Consider the following 26,346-nt stretch of genomic DNA (forward strand, 5'->3'; position numbering starts at 1 on the left):
GGATGCTTCTGACAAAAGCGTGTTGCTCTCTTCTCAGCTGCTGACAGGGAGAGTCGTCCCCAAGGTGCCAAAAGAAATGCTGTCTCCTGTGGGTGCAACCAGCTGGCTGGAAGGAAACGGTGTCCCAGACACTTCTGTCTCAGACACGAAGGAGAGAAGGGAAGAGCCCAGGAGAGAAAAGAAATCACTTCGGCAAGGAGAGAGAGAATCGGTCTGGAGTATGGAGGAGACATCCCCAGTTCCTTAGAAGTGGGTTTCTCTCTCTATGATGCTGAGCACCTCCTGGACCGGAGGGGACCATCCCTTGGGATTCAGTTCAGACAGCCCCGCCACGTGCTTCTTCGGCTGCGGCAGATCCTCTGCTGCGGAAATCAGCTGTGTCAGCCGCTGCGGAGAGGAATTCTCTGTTAATTAAGCTGATAAATAAACTGACACCCAATAGTGATCCACAACCATTGCTGGGGGCAAAGGCATCCGGAGAGCTAATGCTCCCAGCTCCCTGCTCCTTTCCTGCCGAACGGCTGTGAGAGGGAGAGGAAGGAGAGCAGGCTTGCTTTAACCACTCTCAGTGACAATTATTCCACCTCTGGGCTCCAACCTGTGCCATGGACTGACAACCCAACATACAAGGCTCCTCACAGACTTGTTTCTGGGAGGAAGGATGCTAGAGATTAGCCCCACAGACATTTTCTATGGCTATGGAAAAAACACCATAAAGCCTTTTTTTTCCCTCTATGTCAAGTAGCCATGCTTCCTGTTGGCTTTGGTGGGAGTTGTGGAGCCTTCCAAACAGTCTGACCATCAGAAAGTGCTGAGCATCTCCTGCTATGGTCCAAACCATGGTGGCAGGTGATACCTATCTCAGCAGCACTTCCCTGGCAAAACAGTCCCTCCACAGACTGATTCCTGTCCCCAAGCCATCCCAGCTCCTCTCTTCCAGCCAGCCAGACTGCGACGGTGCAGGCAAGGCTGGTGAGGCAGCTGGCTGCCCTTAGCTCCCAGTCCTCTGCAACACAGGGGTGCTGCAGGGTGTTCCACATACGCATACACTAATGTTGTGTCAGCTTTGGAGAGTCCATTCTATAAAAAAGCAAAGAACTTGGAGCTCCTTGGGCAAAAGGTGCTGGCCCACAGAGACAGCTGCTGTGAATTTTCTGGTCTTTCTCATCCTATTTTTGAAGGCCCTCTGGTGCCACACACCTTCCTGAGCACCTGATCTCCTCCCAAATCCAATTAACATGTGATGTTCTGCAGCCACCTGCCCAGCTTCATGGGCCAGGGTATCACTTCCCTGCTGAAAAACTCCTTTCAGAGTTTAGTAACTTTCTCCGTCACAAGCAGTTCAGGCCAGTATATGCTCCTCCCTTGCAGAGTGCAGCACAAGCAGAGCAGGCCATTCATCCAGGACTCATCAGATTAATTTCAGTGCTTCCACTCCTTGTGAAGTCCCTGCCAGAATCCCAGATTTTGCTCATTTATTCAAAACTATTTGCCCCATGATTTCTGAAGTAGGCCTTGGCCTGTAGCTGCTCTGTGAGCAATTCATTGCAAGCCTTTGGAGCTCGAGCTGTCTTAATCAGACGTATTAGGAAATGACATTTGTGTTTCTTGATCAGTCAAATGAAACAAGAGGAATCGGTTTGTTGCGATAACTGATCATAATTACCAATCACAAACTTTCTTTCGGTGAATGGTTTGCAATATTCAGTTGAAAGGCACTGTTCCTGGAAGCATCTGCATTAGGAAATTAATTCACTACATTTCTAGGGTGTGACTGGAAAAAGGGATCAGATACAGTTTGAGAAAACCTGTTTTCAAAACAGGAACAAATATTCCAGGAGGTATTGTGTGGTTGGCTTTGATTGTCTCCTGAATCAACTCAGCTTAGGAGCCTGTTCCTTCCAACACACCTAGACCACATCCTAGAAAGTTTCTTCATGCTAATATAACTGAGAAGCCCCTGGAAATTACAATGAATATCAAATGGAAAAACCCTCAATCTGAAACTGACATTAACACTACTCACAGCAGCCTTTTGGTCCAAGGGCTCAAAGCACTTTACAACAGGTGATAAATATTTCTTGTTTAGCCCACAGGACATTCAGGCAATTATTTCACTGACAGCTCCAAGTCTCATTTTAATATATGAAACCTCTGAGCTGTGGGCAGTCCGACACATTGTCAGCCACTCAGTCAAACTCTTCAAACCGACCATGGGAAAGGACAGATGCGTTATTGCTAAATGGCCCGGAGGACAGGAGAGGGCTGTAAGAGGCAGGACTCAAGATCTAAACTTGGAGCAAATCATATCACAGCACCTTCGCACAAGATTCACCTGGAGTTCCTCATACTGGGAGGTGTCCAGCTCCCAGCTCCCGACCAATCTTGTCATCTCTTCATGGTCATCAACGGCAACCAAGAGGCCCAAGGGCTGAAGGCAGCTACATAGGAACTATTTCATAGCATTGTACTTCTCCACCTCCCTGCATGCATAGCTTGTGCCTCTCTCACTGTGTCATTGAAGACTTTCATCGCTACCGTTCCCATCTGGGCATTGCACTGTATCTTCTCCTGAGCCTGAGATGGGCATTAGCCAGCTCTGTCACAACTCCTATCACTCCCTATTAAGTCACATCTCCCAGTCGGCAAATAAGAGCCCCTGTGGGTACAGTCACCTTCCCCGAGGCAATGGAGGCAATGAGGACATCCTGCATTCAGGCCATCCCTGGCTGTGTTGGCAGTGCAGAATCCTCCCCATGACCCTACAATGTGACAGTCACACCTACACCACAGCCACAGGGATGTTCCTGTCACCTGTTTACCTGCTCCCTCCCAACCAGCCACAGATGAGCCTATAGTCAGTGAGGCTGGGGAAGGAGGGGAAGGACCAGAAGCTAAATTGTTCAGAAATTTATATGCACTGTACATCACTCAGGTCTTTCTTCATGGGTCAGGTGGGGTTTCATCTCCCTGACAAAATCTTCCTAGACACAGTTCTTCCTAGGACAAGGATAAGGTGTCTACAGTGAAAGAGGACAGGCTTGGGTATGGCACAGGGTAGACCTTCACAGCTTTCTGAGCATGTCCACTTTAGTAACCATGTGTAATTTCTTCAGAGAAAATAACATGGTCCTGATCCAGGACTAAAAGAGAAACAAGAGCAAGGGGCAAGAAGAAAAGGCAAAACAAATTGTGATTTGGCACCTGGTTTGCACTGTCAATAACAGAAGAGAAGGCAAAGGTGGTGGCATGCCATCTTTTCTTACATGACCAGTGGGATCTCCTAAACCGTACACCAAACCAATCAGCCTGTGGCCTTTGGTAGCCGACACTGAGGGTGTCCCCTGCCATCCAGTGGAGCCAGCTTTAGAGGCGCTCTGCATATGTCTACATGTTGCACCGAGCACGGTGGTACAACGTTTCATGGAAGACTTTGGACATTTGGTGACCATCATGGGAGCTGTGCTGAGATTCTCCAGGCCCTCCAAATTGTCAACAACAGCTACAGAGCATTCTGGGGAAAGGCCACCCTCACCCTCCCTTGCCTTCTCAAAGAAGAAATGTGCCATGTGCATCTTCCCTGAGGCCCTTCTCATGAGCCGTCTGGGGGAAGCAGCAGCAACTCGCCTGGTGACCACAATCCCAGTACCTGCTTCAGAGGTCCTTTGGTTTTCAGGAGGACGAAGACGGCATAGAGAGGAATGCAGACCATAGAGGAGAGTGCCATCATCCAGCCCACCACGTAGCCCCAGGGCGGGTACACGTAGGAATTGTTGTATTTCAAGGGTGTGTACTTGATCAGGGAAAACAGGAAGACAGCCTGAGGAGCAGAAAACACAGACATAGCCAGAGCAAAGGGAGCAGCCAAGCCGGGCAGCCTGGCCACACTGCAAGCACCGGCTGGGTGGCAATGAGTGTGCTGTCTTGCATGAGCTGGCACGGACCTTGCTAGCTGCAGCAAGGCAGAGCTTGGTGCATGCTGACTGCGCAAGGAGTTATCTCAGAGCCAGGGCCAGGCTTCTCCACAGTGTAAAGCCTTCAGGCTTCCTAAGGGTTCAACCTAAGCAACACTAGCAGTAGCTTTGAGAGTCCAGTAACACTGAGAGCAATTTATTCATATCAAAGTCAGGAACTTTGGAGTTCTGTCAACAACTCTGTTGGAGTTGTTGTCACTGGCAGAAGGCCTCCAGAAGTACCACCCAGGCACAGATAGATTCACCCCTCTTGTGGCTCTCTAGCCACATTGCTCTCAAATGATTTGGGCTGGACCAGGCTTGCTTTGAAAATTTCAACTCCTGCTAGAGCCCGAGGACAAAGGACAGGAAACCTTTTGTAAGCTGTAGTTATAGATCACAACTATGTTTCCACTGAGGTCAAAGAAAACTACTCTCAACATCAGATGCAGGAGTAGAATTTGGCTCAGAAATCATGTGGAAGTCAGTGGAGCAAGACTGGACATAAACTCAAAACAGGCAAGAGCTTGCCTGACTTAGGATGCATTTTCTATAAACACAGTTGTCAAAGGAGTTTTGAAAGAGATTTGATAACAGAAAGCAAATGGCCATGGAAAGATAGTTCTGAACCATGGGAGGTCACAGGAACACAGGCTGAAGCAAGTATTTCAGAACAAGGTAATTCTCACCAGTCTTCTATTCAAAAATAATTTGACCAAACATCTCCAGACTTTGAGGATACATTTCCCTTTGCCTTCACAGTAAGCAAGTGGCTTTTCAGGCTCAATTAATTTTCCAGGCAAAAGATAACGTTTTTACAAAGGAAATAAATTTCAGCATCAGCTATGGACAAGCTTCTGCTTCTCTATAGCAGTTTGAAAAAACTACAGCAGCACCTTGAAGACAAATCAACATTTTCTACTGGGAAACCAGGGACTCGGAATAATATGCCATGTTGTAATCATTGCACTTACCAAGCAGAGACCCGGGGTGAACACCAGCCAGCAGATCTTGATCAAGGGCCATGGCCGGAAACCAATCATGTCCTCAATGTTGTCGTAGAAGCGGTTGGCACCTTGGTCACCCGCCAGCACAGAGACAAAGTCAGAGGTCAGATCATTGTCGTTTCCTTCAACCTCTACTCACATCAGATCCCAACCTTCTTTATCCTCAGCGTTTTACTCCTGGCAAAAACATGGCTATCCTAATAATATAGCAGCAGGCAACAGGCTTTCCTGGCATAGAAAAGGCCCATCTGTGGCTAAATACAGACTGAGGTTTTAACTTCAGCCATAAGTTATCAGAAAGCTTGACATAGAAGAAATTCCATCTCTCAGAGAGCAGCAGCTGTTAAGTGAGAGAATGCAGCCTCTGGGCCACTAAGAGATGGTAAGGACCAGCACAAGGCAAGGAGGGGTGCCTTGTTTACATGTCAGCAAGGGAAAGCTCTTGCAGATTGAGCACATGGGATTGTGTGAGCCTAGAGTGCTAAAAGGAACAAAGAGAGTGGGAGACACCAAAAAAAAACCGTCTCTTTGTAACCAGATCTGCACACCAGTGAAGTCAGGTCAAGAATCCCCAGGGAACTGGCCATTTCCCCTATCATCAAGAGCTCGCTTTCCACGTTTGGGTTTTGTTTTTTTGGTTTTTTTTTGGCATAAACCCAGAAGATCTGCACATCCAAACTCTGCTGGAAACCAAATCTTCCATCTGCAAGTGTTGCTGTACTGTCCAATGGGACCTGTCCTTCAGGTGCCTGATCTCCTTCTCCTCTCATTAGTTTCACTTACTAGGTTATGTTGTCCACAGCATGCGGCACCCACCTGAATCTCATGATGCACCAGAGTGGGATATACCTCTGAAGAACATTTAAAAGTCCTGCCATAGGCCACACCCTATCCATTGACTCTTCCCAACCCAAAGTACAAAGAGAAAATGTGTTCAATGGTACACAGAGGAGATGGCATAATGCAGATGGACTTCAGCAGATCTTGTAGTAAGCTCTAGGATGCCTTCAAGGAACAAGAGCCTAATGTTGGCCAAAGAGAGATGCAAAATGAAGAAGAATCAAAAAGTCATTCATAAGATACCCTAACTTCTTCCTAACTAGAGCTAACCAGAGGTACTATACTGATATAGTTACTGACTCAGGTAAAATAGAGTAACAATATTAGACAAATTTTGGTTTGTGTTTTTTATGTCTTAGAATTAAATTCCCATATTATGTTTCCTTTAAATATATGAATTCTACAAAAGCACATTATGTGTGCTTTTCTTTTTTTTGTAATTCTTTGCATTATTTTCTATATCCCATGACAAATGTTTGCAGGAAAGCTCTTTTAAATCCAGCTTTTTGAAGTATTTAGGCTGGCAGGGGGCAGGTTCTTTGAATACCTCATGGTTCCCATCTTGCTTTGGCAAGTTAACAAGTAGCCTCAAGCAAAGACAACAAACTGTGGCATATCAAGGGACACGCAGCTTTGTGTGGGATCCCAGCCTACACCAGAGAACAGAACCCTAAAACTTCCAAGCTGTAAATATCATGAGGCTTCAGATAGCATTTCTGCAAATATACTGGGGATGAAAGGGAGATAGCATAAAAAATTTATTTTACCAAGAAGCCAAAATCTTCCACATGGTGAAAAAAAAAGAAGAGATATAAATGAGACGTCTTGCAGTTTAGAATATGAGCATCGTGCAGTCCCTTATAGCACACAATGTTTCCACGGAAACATATCATGATGTCAGATATATGACAGATAAATTCATTCATAATACAACTTTGCAGAAGCCAAAGTTTTACCTCAAATTTGGATCTAGGGGAAGAGACATAGCAATTAAAGAAATACAAAGATGCCAAACAAAAAGAAAGACACAACAGACATCCATCCTCCACCAAGAAAACAACCCAAAGCTTATGTTGCTAGTTACAGTGTACCTTCACCAGTCCTTATCTCTATTCTCTGTAGTACAACCATCAGGTCCTGCATCTCCACAACCACTGTGGCAGTCATTAGGTGATATGATAAAACACAACGGGACCTGACATGAACATCCTCAGAGAGTATATGAACAGGAGGTTTTATACGTTCTATGTTTTACAGGCAGATGAAAAGGTAATCAAGCTTAAGAAGTCATCAGTTCAATCACTCAACATTGGCATTTTGAGAAAATTAGAAGCTGGAGGATGCATGCAGTCCCCCTTCCTTCTCAACATGTTAGAAGGATTAGATAAAGCTCCTGCAAAGAAAGCTATATTTCCCCAAAGAGATTTTTTTTTTTAGAATGAACTGAGATGTTCACTGTTATCCCTGATATCCCAAGACAAGGAAGAAAGTATGCAGGCACAGGGCAGTTATCCATGCACGCTGGTACCACTTCTCTTGTGTTGATCAAATCCACATACCTTCTAAGCTGTTGCATGCTTTTCAGACAAATTATTTAACTTTGCTACATAAATTCATGGGAATAAATTTCACATTAACCCAACTAGAGATTTGCTTACAATCTTATGTCTTGTCCTTATGGAGCCCTTCTCATTTTACATAGCTTATAACAACTGCAACTGATACCCAAACTGAAAGGGATGAAGATATTTTTTTTTTAAACAACATCCAGAAACAGTGAGTTTCACAGATCTACTGGCTTGCAATCTATGAAAAAGCCCTCCCTTTTAAATCTTTTCTCCCAAGCTGTATTTATTTTACATCCATCTATGTCAAATTTCATCCACAGGATTTCAATAGGTGATGTCCCTGGCTCTCTGCCATAGTACTAAGCTTGTCTCTGCTCCCTCTCTGCCTCAAACCTGCAGCATCAACACCTGCTCCAAACTTGTGCAAAACACCAGCAGCAGAGGTGAGGTGGTCCTGTGACAACTGCACGCCCTTTGGGTACCAGGTGTGCAGACCAGGACCCTCCTAGTCCATAAATAAGCTTGTAAGATTGCCTGTAGCCAGTGCATCCAAGAGGATAAGGCACTTGCGCACAGCCGGTGCAAGCCCAATGGGGAGGATCCAGGCAGAAGGAGGCTGTCGTTTCTGGTAGCCATGCTGCACATGAGCGAGAAAGAGAGAGAAATATTTATACCAGCACAACACAGATTCACCCTAGGGCCGCCCACAGGTACCTGCTGGCATCAGTTTGCTTTAGCTTTGTAAACAGTCCTAATGGTTTCAGCCCCGGCTCTCCTGTGGCGATGGAGGTACTTGCTTTTTCCTGGAACAGCTAATCCTAACGTGCTTGCTGTGACTGCTTGGAAAATATCCTCCCTGCAGCACGTTTTGGTGGCATCATGTTGTGAATTCCGTGTTTAAAACCCCATGACTGCTTATATGAGGGCTGCCTGTCCCAACGTGGAAGGGAGAAAGGAGAAGGGGGGGAAAAAATCGCCCCTAAAACCTCCAGCGCTCTGCTCCAGGGAACATGATTGGCAGGTCCAATGCCGGGCGATCCTTTCACAGGCAGAGCGCAGTATGCGAGGAAATCCTCAGATCTTTGTGAGAGCGGCTGCCTGGCAGCAGAGGCAAGCTGCCAAGTGGTGGGTGGTTGATGTATGTGCTGGGAGAGGGGAAGCTCAGAACACGTATTTGTGTTAGCAAAAATGCTGTAATTCTTCACAGTGTAAGCAAGAGGCTCAGCCCTGCCAATTCTGAGGCTGGGGGAAAAAAAAAATCATTAATTGGCATCATGCACCTTTTTTTTCCACTAAGATGTCCCATCTTGACCCTCTGACTACATTTTGGACCAGAATCAGTCCAATGGATGCATTGCAGAACATCAAGTGAGTAAAATCCTGCAGTGTAGAGTGGGGCAAATGAACTCATGGAGGTGAGAGAAAGGGCCATTTCTCTGTCCCCAGCTGTTCTGTCCCCACTTCCAGGCTGCTAGGACATCACTTCTCCTGCTGCTCCATGCGTTGTCAGAAAAGGTATGTGGCCTGTGTGACCGAAAAATGGCAGGGGGGTTCTATACATTGTAGCATAATTCAGTTTAATGTAACTGACTATGGTGATGATGAAGCCTTGTCACAGATGGATGAGAATCTCCACCCCCCTGGAAATCCCATGGGGACTGGGTAGAAGGTAACTCTAAATTTAAATCTGGCCAGGGTCTGGTATTGCAAGCTCTCAGGTGAGCTTCCCTTTGAGGACATCTCTCTAGAACAAATGTGTCTTACAGATCTGCTTCTCTTGCATTCCCCGGAGATTAAGCGCAAGCAGCTGGACCTGCTCCCATTTTAGTAAGAGAGGAATCCATCCAGACCAGCAATTGGTTCCTCCTGTACATGTACAGTGTTTGGAGGAATTGAGAATCCCTTCATCAGCAACTACACTACAGCCAACACAACCTCTATAAAACTGTAAGCACCAAAGAGAGCACACAGCGACTGACTGTTCACTGTCCTTTCTAGTATTGGACACAGGTGGCACCAAATGAAATTAGCAGGTGGCAAATTCAAAATAAGAAAAAGAGAATGACTCCTCACACAACACCTGACCAAGTCATGGAGCATCTTGCTGCAAGATTTTGTGGATGATAATTGCTTACCTGAGCCAACTGGAAAAATTAACAGAAGAGAAATAAAAAGATTTTACTTCTGGTTCTGGAACTCGCTAGGCAACAAGCTGAGTATTGCATCTGGCTCCATTACCCCCAGCACAAGAAAGACATAGACCTATTGGAGTGGGTCCAGAGAAAGGCCACAAAAAAGGATCAGAGTGCTGGAACACCTCTCCTATGAAGAAATGCTAAGAGAGTTGGGATTGTTCAGCCTGGAGAAGAGAAGGCTCCAGGGAGACCTTGTTGATCTTTGAGGTCCCTTCCAACCCTAACCATTCTATGATTGTTGCGGCCTTTCAATATGTAAAGGGTGCTTGTAAGAAAGACAGAGAGTTTTTACCAGTACTTGTAGGGACAGAAGAATGGTTAGATTTAGATTGGATATAAAGACGACATTTTTTACTGTGAGTGTGCTGATACACTGGAACAGGTTGCCCAGAGAAGTCATGGATGCTCCATCCCTGGAAGTGTTCTAGGCCAGGTTGGATAGGGCTTTGAGCAATGTGATTTAGTGGAAGGTGTCTCTGCCCATGGCAGAGGGGTTGGAACTAGATGATCTTTGAGGTCCCTTCCAACCCAAACCATCCTATGGTTTTATAATAAGTCGTTAAAAGCTGGAAGAATATTCAAAAAGAGTATAATTGCTGACTTTTCTGCTAATATACACTTCCCTGAGCATCCACTCCTGGCCATTGAAAGAGCATTGCTCATGCTTGCACAATCTTTTCCTTAGGTTAGGTAGCCACACTGCTTGGCACAGCTAGGAGCCAGCAGGTGTTTTTTTGTAGTATATTGAGGGTCTAGTCTAAGATGGCATCTACTGTAGCTTTGCATGACCCCTACAGGTACTGAGCTCTTGTAGCTCCATGAAGCTAAGGAGAGAGAGCAGCTGCTCTGCATCACACACAACTAGACCCTTTGCCTGAAAACCACCAGACTCGACATGACCTTCAGGGAGATGAACCGCAGTCTCTGTGCTCAGGCACTGTTCAGCAGGGAACAGATCTCCCGTAGGATGTCACAGGATACTCTTCTTACTGCACAAACAGTCGGTTTCCTTCTGATAGTTCATGGAGCTCAGTTTAATCCTGCTCCTGAGTAGTTTAGACTTCACCGAGAGCCAAAGCAGTGCCTCCCATTTCTTTTAGGAGTGCCATCACAGCCCATGCCAACAGGATGCATGTATTGTCACAGAAGTAAAGCATAGCAAGTCTGCATCCCAACATTTTGTGTTAAATTAACTGATAGGACTAAAGGCACTATGTAAGTAGACTGTAACAGAGACCAAAGAACAGCAGAGACTCCTCTATGGCTGATTTTTGAATTCGAAGGACAGATGGGAAAAGCAGCAAGGTAGTTCAACATGAGGAACATTCAGAGAGGGGAAAAAACATTCCTACTCTAAATGTGAAGCAATTAAGAAACGTTGTGAGGAAACATAGTGGAAACCAGACAAGAAAGAGGCTAATAACAGGATTTCTTTGCCCCCTAAGGATCTCTTCTATCCACTCCCACTTTTCAACATCCAATCCTTGCCTTGTGAAAGAGCAACGTAAGTTTCTGTCCACCACTTACCATATACCCATCCTACACAGATGACTTCAAAAATGGCCAGGAAGAGCAGGCATGTACCACTGGCAGCATAGTAGTCAAAGAGCTGGAAGATGTACATCCCACCCTGTTGAAGAGGTAGAGAAGAGAGAGTGATGGCAGGACTATTTCATGTGAAGGAAAAATGACTGAGGCAAGTAGAAGAATGCAGCAGAAACACTGCACCTAGAGCAGGTGGGAGAAGAGCCTTCTCTTGGGGCTGTCTCCACTCTGTCCCAAAAAGACAGTCAGGCCTAGTGGCAGGAGAGCAGCTCATGCCCATTTTATGACACTGCTGGGATAGGCTTGATTCTACGTCCATAGGAGCAGGAGGCAGTTTGTTTGCTTGTTTTAAATCATTTAGCAAGTTTCCAGCACCATTTCAAAATACCATGTAGCAGTACAGAACTTTGCATCCAGGAAGTTGGGATCCTGAGGATCAGGACATGCAGATACCTCATTTTAGCTGCGTCCATCTTTACGTATTGCCCAAGGTCCAAGCTCTGCAATGGCAGAGGTGTGTGGCTCCCCTGCTGCCTCTACCTTTGAGCTGAGCCCTGCATGATTGCCATCAACTACCTGTCCAGGTCAGTGGATGACTCCTCTCTCACTTTCCCATGTTTTCTCAAAGAGAAAGCCCCTCCAATACAAGTCAAGCAGATGCCTTCAAATAGTGCTGAAGAGCTCTGGACACAGCCAGAGTAGCAGAGCAGTTACCCCTTCATCCCACCACGTATGAGGTGACATCCTGCAACAAGGGGAGTAGATGCCTCCATGCAAGGGGGCATAAAAAAGTGATGGGAACCTTTAATGCAGTTTCACTCAAAGCTCTCTTGGTTGCTGTAGGAGCTGCATTCAGCAAACCCTTAGCCAGCATCCTGTTGGAAGATCATTCGTCAGTGCCTAAGAGTTTTAGCAGGAGTTAGCTGTCACTACACAGCACGTGACACCAACACGGAGGAGTGCTAAGAACGGTGCAGCCATAAGCCCCGGCCTCCCCTCCTGCTGCTCTGCTTCTTGTGGAAAGCAGCCAGCAAACGATCGCTGCCCTTGGAGGAGCTTCTACTCGTACAGCTCAGCTTGTTTTAGCCACCAGCTCTGGTATTTGCACAAAGCTGTATGTCAGGCAGCCTCTATGGGCTGCAGGACCGTCCCTCTGGAAGGCTCAGTTGTGCAGCAAGCACACTAGCCTCACGCAGGGTAAAAGCAGCACCAGCTGTGAGAGACACCAGCTAATGCATTGGAAATGAAGGATAATTCACAACATCAAAGATGAGCTTGCTGCCTCCGCCCACTCCTCCGGAGCAGTCTGGCAGGGTCTCAAGTGTTCAGCTGTGTACCCCAGCTACTCCTTTCTTACCTCAGTGACCAGCAATAAGCCCAGCAGGTAGCATGTGACTGCAATGGCCAGGATCAGCAGCTCCCGACGCCCCTTCTTCAGAAACACTCCCGGGAACATGTCAATAACAGCTGTCACCATGCTTTCCACACAGACGAACTGCACAGGAAGAGAGGTCAGAAAAAAAGCATCTCTCCTTCCCCAAGCCTTTTTCTTCCAGCCACCCAAATTCTTATCTTTTTGTTTTCTATCTGTCTGCTTCCACTAAGGGCTAGCTGCAGCTGCTAGGGACCCAAACACAGCTCAGTGAGATCTCCTCTGGAGATGCAGGCTAAAGAGGTTAAAAGTACAGTCTCACGTTGGAAGGATGACCTGTGAGATGTGTGACGAATTGCCTCAAACCCAACAGAGCATGCTGCTGCACAGCAGGAACAGCCAAGGGATAGAGAGCTAAGGGACAGACTGCACCCCTTAAGCAGGCAGAGGAAGCACTTGAGATGGCACAAGAAACCCTCATGACAGAGAGAAGCTCTCCCTGCCACCGTGAAGATAAGAGGACCCAAGTGACTGTGAGGGCACAGCTCAGCCCTAACATCAAGCACACCTCTCCATACAGCAGGACTGGATGCAAAATATACCATGGCTGCATGGGATAACCCAGTGGAGTGGGCAGGTGAACTGCTGGCTTTTGGGGCTGACTGTGGGGCAGGACACCCGCTTGTCACCCCATAGCTCTTGGTCCTGCAGCATACGTCATCCGTGGGAGACATAAGAGAGTATCAGCCACTGCTCGGACAGCCCAGCCAGCATGAAGCAGAGCTGTAAAGCGAGGTGAGGAAGGAGGGAACCTTGACCCAGAGAAACAGAGGAAAGAGACCTCATGCTCGAGGTGCAGGGGCTGAGGTGCTGCAAAGCAGAGCCTGAGCAGAGCACGCTGCCTGGCAGCCATGTTGGGACACCCTCCACTCCTTCGTGCTGGCTTGCCACAGTTGCACACTGCACTCCGCAGTGTGCTCTGCTGGGTTTTGCTCCTGGAGTAACAAGGGTATGGGAGGGTAAGAGATTGGGCACACCAGCAAAGAGAAAAGAGCACATGGGGATTGCTCTGGTGAGATGCAGCTGGGAGAAAATGGCCCTGTTCCCCTTCGCAGCCTGCCGTGCTCTTTGCCGGGCCTCACTCCGCAGTGTGCAGGGTTTCGGTGCTGGCACAGAGGTGGGAGGGGATGCAGCTGGGACACCCTCACGTACACACAGGGAGAAGGATGCCAAAGAGAGATGCCAGCACACGTAATCACTGGCCTCCCATCGGCCCTGGCTCTGAGCTCCCACACCGTGAAAGTGCTGCAGACAATGTGGAGAATGTATCTGAAGTACCAGCAAAGCACATAACCACCTTATCCTTTCCCATGGTCTTGGTGAGAGCTCAGAGTGGGGACAAGCACCTGGGCATTAGATGAGGAGGGTGTGTTTGCTGTACCTGGCTGTCCAGTCCCAAGAAGATCAGCATGAGGAAGAAGAGGCAGGACCAGAGCTGAGACACAGGCATCATGGTTACCGCCGTTGGATACGCTATGAAAGCCAGGCCAGGACCTGCCAACAGACCGCGGGATGGCCATGAGCGTCCCCCACACCATCACCTGCCACCACCACCCTGCAGCACAGAATGAACTCATGTACTGCTTCAGAGCTCACTCCACCATGCTCCCTGCCCACACAGGGCTGAAAGCCACATCAGGAACCACCGGTCCTGCAGACCCCACTGCAGACATCCACAGTGACAGAGAATGTAGATAATATCCCAGGCTTCACGTAAGAAAAGTCCTCTCTTGCTTCAGGTTTTCTGTTTTGCCTCGGCTCTGAAGTCTCCTGGAATAAACCTACCTGATTCAGCCACATCTGCGATGGGTACACCCTGCTCTCGAGCCATGAAGCCTAGCACAGAGAAAATGGCAAAGCCAGCAACGAAGCTGGTGGCGCTGTTCAGGAAGCAGAGCATGATGCAGTCCCTGCAGGGGAGAGACCAGAGAGAGAGCAAACGTTTCCAGCTGCAGAATGGGTCCACTCAGGATCATGTCTGTACTCTGTTGCTCCAGTCAGACAGCATAGACCAAGGAACAGCAATGCTGCTCTTGAACTCCCTCAGAATTAAAAAGCTCAAAACAGAACAGAGACAAAAATCAGCCTACCTACCTTGTACCTCACTGTTCAAGAGCTATAAGACTATAGGTGGCACAAAAAGAGATAAATGGGTGAATAGGACACCACAATGGTAACTGTAGGGACATGGCAACAAAAAAAAAAAAATGACAGGAGTCAAGAGAATAAGAAAAACAACAGAGAAAATGAGGAAAAAAGTAAATTGGAAAAGGGAAGAGATTGCAAAAGTAAAGAGTCAAGAAAGAGGAGCATCTGGAGGCATGAACACACACAGGTTCAGCAGGTCTGGTAAAACAAGGACTAATGGGTTAACAAAAATCCTCACCCAACAAGGTCTTTATTAACTGTGCTCAGATGGAGGCTGGAGTGAGCTATGCCACTTGTCCTGAAACATTTGTGCACTTGCTGCCTGCAAAAATGGGGAGCCTGAGCTGGCTGGGCTGGAAACCTCACACCCTGGAATCCTGCCTGGGCAGCCACCAGACCTGGCTCACAGCATCAGCTGCTATGGGGCAACTCATTTGGGCTGGAGAGCCATCCAGAGCTAAGCTGCCAGTCCAAGGCACCTAAGGTGCTAGAGGAAGGCGTCAGCACACCGTTCTACTGGTGACAGATACATTTCAGGAGAGCCAGGGGAAAGTATTAATTGCCTGACCAACAGCCGTGGCAGTACCCACTGGAGAACGGAAGGAGAGGAGAGATGATTGATGTCTCCAGAGTACCATTACATTTTCCCATCCATGCCAGAGCAATATATGAAGGAATAACAAAGCTCCCTCTCCTTCAGGCTCTGTGGAAGGTGTCAGAAATGGTCCTGATGACTTCACTGAGCTCTGTGTCAGACATGGATAAAATAGATTTGTAATCCAAGGGCAAGGAGGAGGCCAGACAGACTTGATTAATCTTCCTGAGAGGATCAGAATGCCACTGGCAGTACGTTACCCTGACGGTAGTGAAGCACTGGAGACAGGGGGGCCAGCCGTGATCTTTGAACCATCTCCCCTGCCTAGAAAGTGACAGCAGGGTCAGCTGTGCCACCCCTGCTCGCTCACTCTGTCAAAATAGGCTGTGGTGCCTCCACAGTGGCTGGAGACACTCTACATTTTCATTCCTTCTCCTCCTCTAGCAATCTCTCCTGTTTCCAAGTAGACTCACATGGGAGAGCACTACTAAAACCATTTTCTGGAGCTCTTGTGTTCCCTTAGCCACTCTCCATTACTACACTGAGTCCTCTGCAACTTCCACACTCTGAGCAGCTCGTTAGCCAAATCAGCATGACCCAAGGTCTCCCCTGGGGAGAGGAGGCTGCCTCAGATGAAGCTCTGTGCTCATTGTCTCCAAGCACATTTCCAGAAGGATGTGTGGAGTCCAGGCTCCTCTTACCTGTAACAGTCGTTGTTATATTTGTTGTAGCTGCCCAGAGCTGTCAGGCATCCCTGGCAAATGGCATAAGAGAAGAGGATCTGAGTGCCTGCATCCATCCAGACCTGGAACAGAGAAGGTCAGTGGTCTCCAGACCTGGCAACAAGATAAAGAAATGGCTATGCCCTGCCTAGCAACAACCTCTCCCCTCAGTGCAGAACAAAGCCCATGAGACAGAGAGGGGCTCAGTGGGCGCAGAAACTGGGATATCTCTCTGTAAAAACTGAGCTACAGCACAGAAAGTCCTCCAGAAAAAGTTTCCCGAGGGGACCATGTTTTCACATCCCACTTAAAGTGACAAAGGGCACTGATTGATGCCTGACACCATTTCTCCATCCCCCACCTTTGCTTTCTGGGTGGAGATGGCATCTCTGCTAGCATGGCTCTGGCTGAAGTTGGCACTGCAGGCATCTGTGGTCCCTAAGTGGCTCAGGGTTCACAGAACCACTGGTGAGGCTTCCCAAGAGAGGACCAGTGAGTCCTCTGCATGATCAGTGCATGCAGCTACCTGCTCCGAAATCTGGTTTTCACAGCTCTGAGGCCATAATACAGATGAAAGTGGAGAAAAATTGTCAGACTGAGGGATTTCAAGCCGGTGGGGCGTCATGGACCCAGGTTCCTCTTTGCTCTGGCATTGCATGGGAAGAAGTGAGTGGGCTTGTTCACCCCCGCCCCAGCCCTCTCCCCCACGGAGGAGTCCCTTGTTCACTCCGTGTGTTGGGGGCTGAACTGCAGCACCGCTCCCTGCCCTTCCAGGGAGAGCCCTGAGCTGCAGGCAGGAAAACAGCCCACCTTTCTGTTTGGCTGTGCCGTCCCTCCCACCCTCTTTTTCCTCTAAGCAGCCCCCAGTGGCAGACATCCAGGTAGCTGCAGTTTGGGAGCCTTCAAAAAATCCCATCCCAGGCATTGCTGCTTAAATTCACATGGAGATCTCACAGATACGCACGTACGTGGGAGCGCTATGGGCACGGGCATGCACCCTGCTTTACACCAAAGCCCCACAGTCTGCCTAAACTCAGCGGCAGGATCTCTCACTCCTGCTGCGCAGGGTTGCAGCAGCCTGGAAAGACCATGTCGGCTTTAGGTAAACCATGGAAGGCAGGGAGGTTTTCAGTGAATAAGCTCTGACCATGGACAAAACACAGTCAGCTCCAGTCACTCCCGTTATTTATTTTGATATTAAAATGCCATTTACGTTCAGCTGGCTCTTTGCGTTCAGCGCACCACAGATTTTGTATTGACAACACATAATTGCATCTGAAAGCCATGTGGGGGAAGACAGCGTGTTTGGCAGCTGGTTTGGGAGCAGTTGGGGCTTTGGCCATCTGGGAAGATGCGGGAGGTAAGCTGAGACTGTGGGCTAAGCAGATTTCTTGGCTGCCTCCGTTAAAAGATTCAGCGGTGGAATAATTAGCAGCAGTGCATTTAAATGGTCTTCGGGGGGGCAGGGGGTGGTATCTGCATTAGCACCTCCCTGGGATGAGGGAGGCAGCCTGCACAGTGTTGCTGAGCCCACGTGGGGAAGGAAGGGAAGCAACCTGCTGCTACAGAAAGATGCCGGAGCAGACACCTCGGGGTGATGCTTCAAGGAGGGTGGTCCTGCCACCTGCCCTATGCAGCCCCCAAGGGTGCTGCCCACCTCCTGCCAACTTGGGCTACCTTGCAGGTCCTGGGTTTGGCTGCAATCCCTGCCTTAATTGGACTTGCCCTCCCTGGGTACACAGCATCCTCCCTGCCAGGCAGTGTTACCACGAGCTCCAGCAAGTGGTGGCAGGGGCTGACGTGCTCCCTTTGGCCAGACCCTGACACAAGTGAGTAGGACCGGGGACACCCTGGGACAGGTGAGGCAAACCTGCTGCACAGTCGACATTACCTGCATGTACCGTGTCTCCTCAAGCACAGGGGCCCTGCACTCCCTGGGAGGGCCCTGTTGGAGCCAAACAAAGTGCTAACCAGGCCAGAAGAAACGAAAAGTGGTAGATCATTTCCCCTCCCTTCCTTAATTATTTGCATTTAAGACCCAGCAAAACCATCTGTTACATGCTGAACGTCTCATATACTCTCCTGATTTTGCTGAGCCCATGAGTGGAAATGGCCTAATATGCCCATATGTTGCAGATACACGAGCAAAAAGGCTGTGCTGTGCAGGGGGACTAGACCCCTCTCAGCTCTTTTAAGGAGATCTCAATGGTTCACTGGTCTCCTTTCAGAGAAGACAGCTAGATCCTCAGCTAGAAGCAGACCCAAGGGCCAGGGCGCTGGAAACCTTCCTGTGGCCAGGACTTGCCTGACCCCCACCCACCTGTGGGTCTGCCAGCCTGGAAATGTCTGGCTTCAGGTAGAAGATGATCCCCTCGGCAGCACCCGGCAGTGTGACTCCTCGCACAAGCAGGATGATAAGCATCAGGTACGGGAAGGTAGCAGTGAAGTAAACAACCTGCGGGCACGGAGAAACAAGAGGAGAGAGGGTCAGCGGGGAGAGGGTGCAGGAACCATCTTGTCTCATCTGCAGGTCCCCACCCCGGCAAACATCCCTGGACTCTGCTGTTGGCTATAGCTGCTACTGCTAGCATAGAAGAGAGGTGGGAAAGAAATTAATCAAGGTTACATCTCACCGGTGATTTAGTTAATCTACATTTTGCTCCTCACTCAAGGCTCTACCACTGGTTGTTTTGCTTTATTTTCTCTTTCCAGTCAGTGTAATTTCCCTGCTCTCAAGCTGTTCTCTTCATCTTTCTAGAGCTGCAGAAGAAACCCAGGTTTCGTCTTGTCACTGAGTTTTAATGAGGAGTTATTAAAATGGTCCTATTCCCAGCAAGAGTTTTCCAAATTAAATAGCAACTTTTGCTGCCCAATTTGAGACACCTCTGAGGGGTCTCATATCCAGGGGTGCTCATGCAGCTCTCTCATCCCTTCAATGCCTCTGAGCTCACAGCTAAAAAGTGGAGGCACCTCAAAGCCTTTAAAGAAAATGTAGACCATTATTTTTGTAAAACTTTCTTTTCACTTTTTCTTCTGTGTGACGTAAACAAATATTACAGTAGAATTAATCATCTCCATTGCCTAACGTAACTTTTTTTTTCTATTTGCAAAATATCCCTGAGCAAGTTACAACTTCCTAGCATTTATTCATTATTAAAATTCATCCAAGTAATGCGAAGGCTTGTTTACTCTATGGATCCATAGCAAGGGGCCTAAAATGATGTTTTTTCTGCTTCATGATAATTGGCCGAATAAGTCACAGTACGTGGCACTTTTGCTGTTCCCCCATTGAATGAGAACACAAGCGCTTTTGGCACAAGTACTACAATCTACCTTCAGAAATCACTTCTGGGGAACGTTTATACACATCAGCTGAACGCATAAGGAAAGGAAACATGGAAAGAGCACAAGAGTCGGCAAAATGCATTAAAGAAAAAAGCTCTTAAAGAAAATGAGTCTTCACAGAGTTATTTGAAATTATTTTCCTGAGGTTGCTATTGTTTCTTTTAAGTTTGGACTCCTTAAATCACAGAAGCATAAACAGAAGGGTCTGGCAGGGTTATCCGATTAGAGCAGTCTCTCAGTCAAGCACAACATCCTGTTTACTCTGCAGCTGTTAAACCAAATTATGCACCTACTCAGAACTCCTGGGATCTCCCTACTGCTTATCCTAATATGTAGTCGGTTAGGGAAAAGAAGGAAGGAGCTGATTTTTTTGACAGTGCCCCTGTAAAACTCAAAATTACTACCTGCAGAGACGACAACTGGCCTGTCTGACCTGTGGTATGTCTCAGGACAGAAAAACCCACCCTGTGTTACTGCACCATGTCCATAACATCTGGGTGATAAAAAGTAAGCCCTGTATCCTAAAACTTGTGATGGAAAAAAATCTTCTGTGGCCCCAGGAAAACCATTCCAGCTAGTGTCTGCACTCACTGTTTCCTCTTACTTTCTGGTCTGACTTTGTCAAACCCAATTGGCCCAACCAGCTTGACTGAACTTCTTTAGTGTTCTCCCTGTGCAGGCAAGCTCTGCACACCGGGGCAGTATCAAGCAAAGGAGAGACTCAGTGGAGAGGGCTGAGAGCTGAAGGCAACCTGGGATGACTTAACTACACTTCCATGTGGATCAAACAGCCTCTCAGACCCAATCTCCTGAGATCGGAGTGATACCTTTTGTGAAGATAGCACTGTGGTCCTTAAACCAGAGAGCATCAGAGATTTAAGATTTAAAATGCAGAGCATCCCCTCTCCCTGCAGATGTGGCATCTGGCCCTCCCTCCTTGAGAAATGGTGGACAGCAGGTCAGCACCAGCAAGAGCCAGAGTCATCAGCAAAGACTGGGAGAAACCTAGGGAGCAGAGCAAGCTATTGTCTTGCGCTGTTAAGATGGATACCCAGGTGGGAGATGGGATTTGACAATGAAACACGGGTGTCCAGTACTACAGGGAGCATCTGCCAATACTAGGGATAGTGATTTGAAGGAAGAAGTCTGTTGCAGAAATTGGTTTCCCTCCCTTTGCTATTGGGACATCCCCAAGACCCAACCATCATTAATGATCCACCCATCTCATCACAGCTCCAGGAAGGAAGGAGGTCCTGAGCAAGTCAAGGCCATAGCAACATCCCTAACACTCACCTCAAGACAACACACACTCATTGACTCCAGAAGGATAACCAGTCCACCTGATCTATGGGATCAACGTCAGCAGGGAGCATCGGCTCCAGCCTCAGCAGGGAGCATTGGCTCCAGCCTCACTAGGAAAATGCAGAAAGCGACCTGCTGAGCTAAAAACCGCGGAGCCAAGAGAGCGTACAAAGGAGAGCACAAGGACACGTCTCCCACTCCAAGTATTTTGTAGAATAAAGAAGTAGGAGAGCTTCATTATCTATTCACTGAGCTGGTTACAGGCAGCAGCTTGTCTATTTTTCTCAAGTGTTAAATTATTGCCAGAGATAGGAAGTTTGCCACTGCAGAGGATCTTGTTAAAAATGCCGGCAAGCCACAACATGACTAGCGAGTGGATGGTTCCCAAGGGCACCTGGAGAGTATTCATTAGCTGCTGTGGTTATCTGCAAGGCAAAAGCCGACTCAAGACTCCCCTTAGTTCCCAGCTCTTTCCCTGTTCTCCTCTCTCTGTTTGACCTGCTCTTTTATTCTTCCTCTTGTGGGTCAAAAACAACCAGTGTAAATCACTACGGCCCCATCAGCTTTTAGGTTTGACTTTGTGCTTTGTGTCTCCTGCCTCTACTTCATGAAAAGAGAAAAGAGATTGGGAAAGAAATGTTAGATGGGTACAAGGAGGCTTATGGACCAGGAGGATGATCTCTGTTCCTACTTTGCCTGTGGACTTGACCCCTTTCCAGATGCAGAAGTAGCAGATGATCCACGCCAGCAGGAGACACAGAGCCAGCTCCCAGCGCACAGTGCCCAGTTTGTCAATACCATCCGTGAGCCCCAGGACTCGCTTCCTGCCGGTGTCCAGGGACAGGGAGAGAAGCATTAACACCCAGACCCCACTCATCCGTACAGACCTTTCCCATATTACCCATCCAAAGACTTAACAGACTATCCACAACACATCTACCCAGAGCTCCCAGCCATTCGAATCACCCCAGCTCTGCCTAGGGCTCCCTCTCTGTTGTTCCTGCTGATGCTGTTGCTGTTTCACCAAGCCCTGTAGCTGGCCTGAGCCCTCCCACTCTCCAAGCCCATGGCGCCATGCCCATCGGACCCATGCAACACAAAATCACCACCTGCTCCCCATTGCTCCCTGACCCTGGCAGCTGCCCAGCAGACACTACCCAATCCAAAGCAGGCCACCAATGTCATCATCACCCTATGGCCACCACTCTTCCTCTGGCCTCTCTGTATATTATGTACACCCATATATAAGCATAAATGGCCTTTATGATTCCCATGCCCTTCTTTCAGCCTCATTGCTTGAAGACTTGCCATCTTGAAGGTGGGTCACATGAGAGCTCAGCACTGCAGCTCATGCAGTCCCCAGAAGTCCAACCCCACACTTAAGATTCCTCTGCACGCCCTCCTCAAAACCAGTCCCCTCAGAGCATCCTCGCCCCTTGCCTTGTCTTGCCTCTGCAGAAAACCTGAACAATCATTTCAGAGGGATCACAGCTCTCGTTAAACAGTATGTGCAAAGAATAGGGCAGGAGAATGAGTCCAGCACTGTGCAGACTCTTTCTGCATCCATGGGAGCATATCACCTTCTACGTGCCCTGTGGTGGCTGCAAGGAACAAAGGACACTCAACCCTCTTGGAGGAACTTTAGGGGTCATAAATGAGGAAAAAAAAATTACTGCTGAAGCTGAGTCCATGGCACTCCTCTCCTTTATGAGACCTTCCTCAGTTGAGTGTGGAGAGCTAGTGTGGCCTCGGCAGCTGTTTCAGCCTCTCCAAGCTGCAGTGATGACCCTCTCTGGGACACTGTCTGGCCTGCTGCAGGACCCCTCCCTCAGAGATGTTTTATTGCCTCCAGCCCCATGACCAAACTTCCCCGAACTCCTCTCTGACATCTCACACATGCACCTCAGATCCCTGCTCTCCAGGGATGAGCCTGAGCAGCCTGATGGATCACTTTCCTTAGGCACCAAGCAAGATATGGTCAGAAGAACGGAAAAGGCAGTTTTGTCCCTTTCTGTTTCACTGTAGAGGACTGTTCAGTCTGCCCTGGTGTCTCATGCTTGCTTGCCAACAGTAGCCTGCAACGCCCAATACAAGTACCCCGTGTTTACAGCAAGCCGTCATCTTCTTTTGGTGCCTCTTTCTATGGCCACTCTCACCCAAGAACCTCAGTGCCAGAAAGGGAACACGCCTGTGTGTGTGTGCATATGAGCACCCCTGGGCAGGCACACTGCAAGCAGCCTTCGGGGTGTATCTAGTTCTCATGCTCCTGAGCACTCTGCCAATCTCCTTGGCAGCTCCGTGTACTGTGCTCTCCATTTTCGGGTCTGACATGTGGCACCTCACTTGGTCCTACAGAGCCGCACAGCCCTCCGCCCGGAATCTCCTACAGCTGCAGCCTTTGAATGAGAAAGGAGCCTGAACAGGGTGAAAGCGATCACATACTCCCAAAACTCAATCATTGGGGAGGTGGCGTTCGCAGGCATGGTCCTGTTGTCCAAGCTGGAGCTATTCAGAATGTCCACACAGAGATCTACCAAAAGAAAAGGAAGCCGATGAGCCAGAGAAATTCTCCAAGGCTCCTCCATGAGGAAAGCTCCTTCCCCTCTGTATTGTAACCCTCACTCTGGCAGCACACAGACCCTTCACCCCGTGCTATAGAGCATCTCATTAAACTCTTGCATCTCATTAAGCATCTCATTAAACTTGGTCTCTCCCCAGCTACAAATCTCAATCCAGTGGTAGCCAGAGGGCTTCAGGAAGGGGGAGGCGAAGCAGAGAGCAATTCCCTGCCAAATGGAAACCAGATGGCTGGAAAATATAGATTATTGAGGGATAGCCACTGTGAGTAGCCAGGATAGGAAATCCTATTCTCCTCCCACACTACACACCATTCCCTGTCCATACATGCACACATATGTTCACACACAACATAGATGCCTTCATGTTCCACTCCACCGTCTACAACCCTGTCACATAGCATGAAATTACTAAAAACACAGGAGATGCTGTGCATCCAAGAAATGCACCTCATCTTGCATTTGGCAAGCAAAAGACAATCCACTGGAAAACCGAGAAAGCCCAGCTCTGGCTGGGGAGCTTGTGCCTGTCAAGAGAACATCTGTGGCTTGCCTCATGAACAAACCCATGTTGCAGGAGCTGAAGGAATCAGAACCACTGCTTAAAAGTCTGGTTAACTCTGCTGGGATGAAGGGGCAGAGGAAGCTGTGAGTGAATGGCCCATAGGGTGGAGAAATTTAACACATCACAGAAATTAATCATCTGACCCAAGAGAAAAAGGGAGGGAATCAAGCTGCCGCCAAAGCTCTTTCCAGCCTGGCTTTCCACTGAAAGCGAAACCTGTTCAACATGGTAAAAAAGGCCTGTCAAGGACATCAGATCCATGAGGATTATTTCACATCTACCTCATCTTCCCAGGCAGAGCCCAAGTGCCTTGAATAAAACCAAAGCCAGGTCTTCTCGGTGGGACACTGTTATGTGAATTGTGGGCATGAGGAGATGAGACCCTTGGCCAATGTAATAGTATAGAGGTTTGTATGGATGTGATTAGACCAGAAAAAAAGTGCCTTTAGAGTTTTGTGTTACTGGTTACTGCTTTGGGAGACCTGCATTGGCAAAATCCTCCAGTGCAGGCTTGGTCTGATTTAGCCAAAAGTTGAGGGCACAAAGAAAACTGTTCAGTACATGACAGCAACTGTCCCAGTAACTCTGAAGGAGTGGGGTAGAGTAAGGGAACTGGAAGATAAATTGTTGTACCAGAGCTACATGTGAGCAGAATGTACCATTCTGCCACGTGAGGAGGACTCTAGATTGGATTGAAAACTCTCCCAACACACCTACCTCTCCCACTTTCCAGAAAATGCATGTTTTTCAGTGAAAGCCAGAACATCTCCATGTGGAAATAGATTTACTGTCCCCTATTGCTAGGTGTAAGGTCATACCACGCACCCTTCCTGGCACTTGCCCATGGTGAATGAAGGCAGTCGACTTTGCAGAAATCCCTAGCCACTTTGCAGCTCACTAATGCTTTATATCTGGATAAAAAACATTTCCTACAAAACCCAAATAATTTCTGGGAATTGGGAAGGAGCTAGGAGCTGACCAAGAGATCGTGTACCTGAGTTCCAGGGGTTATTGCAGCTGGCCCATGGTAGCACTGCTGTGAAGGAGCTGAAGAGGTAGAAGAGTGCCCAGGACAGGACGATGATGTAGTAGATATTCAGATAGCACTCAATGACTTGTGAGGCATATCCAACTCCTATGAAGGAAAGCAAAGATGGTAAGAATGGGGCTACCAACCAGCTTCCAGCACATCAGGCTTAACCTCAAAGACATAGACCATGGCATGGTAAGAAGGGTGCAATGCCAACCACATGCCTCACTAGAGAATAGGGCAAGACCTACCTCAGGGAAAGAGAAAGGATTTTGTGACTGTGCACGCAGACATGAAACATTGTTGGTTCCTGTCTACGTGCACAGTCTGTGCACAACCAAACATTGTTGGTTCTAGACAGGTCTACAGTGGAACAGACAGAGAAAACCTTTTGCTGACGGGAAGACTTTTTCTGACCACTACCACACCACAGCATTACACTGCCTGTCCTGTAGGAAAGCCAGTTTTAGCCTTGAAAGAAAAGAAATGACATAGCTGCCCTTCTCCAGGCTCTGTGTCAGACCACAGAGGTCTCCAGCAAAGGAGGCCCTGGACTCACCAGCGAGTTTCAAATAGCACTGCTTGACAAAACCAACGACTCCTTTAATCTGCCTGAGCACAGGTTTCTCTGTCTGCAAAACGAGGGTAATAAGCTCTCCTCTGGACAAGCGAATTGTCGATGTTACCTTCATTAACATATTCATGCCATTAAACATCCTTCCCCAGGGCTCCAGGAGTCCCGGTTCTTATATCTGTGCCTTAAGCACAACCCCAGCCCATCTCAGGGCTGTTGGACCAGTGCGTGCAGTGAGATTCCTCCCGCTTTTCAGGATGTCAGCCTGCAGATGCTGCCACAGCAGCCCTGGGCACAGCAACAGGCAGGGAAAACACCATAAGCCAGCCAGTCTTCCTCATCCTCTTCCCTCTTCAGTATTTGCCCTGGGCTATGTGCAACCCTTTGTGCCTAGGAACTTCCATCCTTCCCCTACTGCTTGCTGGCCATCCTGCTTCTCCTCTCTCCTGGGCTCTGAGCATCTTGAAGCAGGGATGGTGGCTGGGCTGGACCAGCACGGCCCCCAGCCATCACCACACAGCCTCAGTCACCTACAGAGGGGTTGGGGCACTGCCCCTGCACACACAGCAGTCACCAGGAGAGGCAACAAGGCTGAGAGAGAGAGGAAGGGAGGGATAGTAGAGATGGAAGAAAAATAAAATGGAATAACATTTCTAAAGAGGCTCTGAGTCATTAATTGTTGGAAAGTGCTGCCAGCAATTCCCGTAACTTGACTCACCTTTAAAAATGGGACAGATCTTCCCCCAGGCTGTCACCCCTCCCTGGCTGGTGTACTGCCCCAGTGCTGTCTCCAGGAAGAACAAGGGGATCCCACAGGTGAAGAGGAAGATGAGGTAAGGGATGAGGAAGGCTCCTGCAGAGAAGGGCGAGATGCTGCCTCAGGAACCTCTTTAAAACCTTCTCATCATCCCTTGCCAGATACCTGGCACCACAGCTGGACTTGGTGAAA

At 48.4% G+C, this 26,346-nt stretch overlaps 1 protein-coding gene across 1 annotated transcript in view; it reads right to left on the reverse strand.

Moving 5' to 3' along the window:
* Positions 1–243: 243 nt before the first annotated feature.
* The window catches only part of LOC104377487 (sodium- and chloride-dependent betaine transporter), a 29,715-nt gene continuing 3,612 nt past the window's right edge, over positions 244–26,346 (reverse strand). The window contains exons 2-14 of the mRNA XM_009984284.2: positions 26,116–26,250; positions 24,788–24,928; positions 23,095–23,182; positions 21,344–21,476; positions 18,326–18,460; positions 15,985–16,088; positions 14,326–14,450; positions 13,922–14,034; positions 12,466–12,603; positions 11,091–11,193; positions 4,928–5,028; positions 3,650–3,820; positions 244–387 (exon numbers count right to left, since the gene is read on the reverse strand). Of these exons, the coding sequence (XP_009982586.2) occupies positions 244–387; positions 3,650–3,820; positions 4,928–5,028; positions 11,091–11,193; positions 12,466–12,603; positions 13,922–14,034; positions 14,326–14,450; positions 15,985–16,088; positions 18,326–18,460; positions 21,344–21,476; positions 23,095–23,182; positions 24,788–24,928; positions 26,116–26,250 (1,631 nt within the window). The remainder of the gene's footprint in view (positions 388–3,649; positions 3,821–4,927; positions 5,029–11,090; positions 11,194–12,465; positions 12,604–13,921; positions 14,035–14,325; positions 14,451–15,984; positions 16,089–18,325; positions 18,461–21,343; positions 21,477–23,094; positions 23,183–24,787; positions 24,929–26,115; positions 26,251–26,346) is intronic.

Source organism: Tauraco erythrolophus, chromosome 4 (assembly GCF_009769465.1).
Source record: "Tauraco erythrolophus isolate bTauEry1 chromosome 4, bTauEry1.pri, whole genome shotgun sequence".
Taxonomy (NCBI): domain Eukaryota; kingdom Metazoa; phylum Chordata; class Aves; order Musophagiformes; family Musophagidae; genus Tauraco; species Tauraco erythrolophus.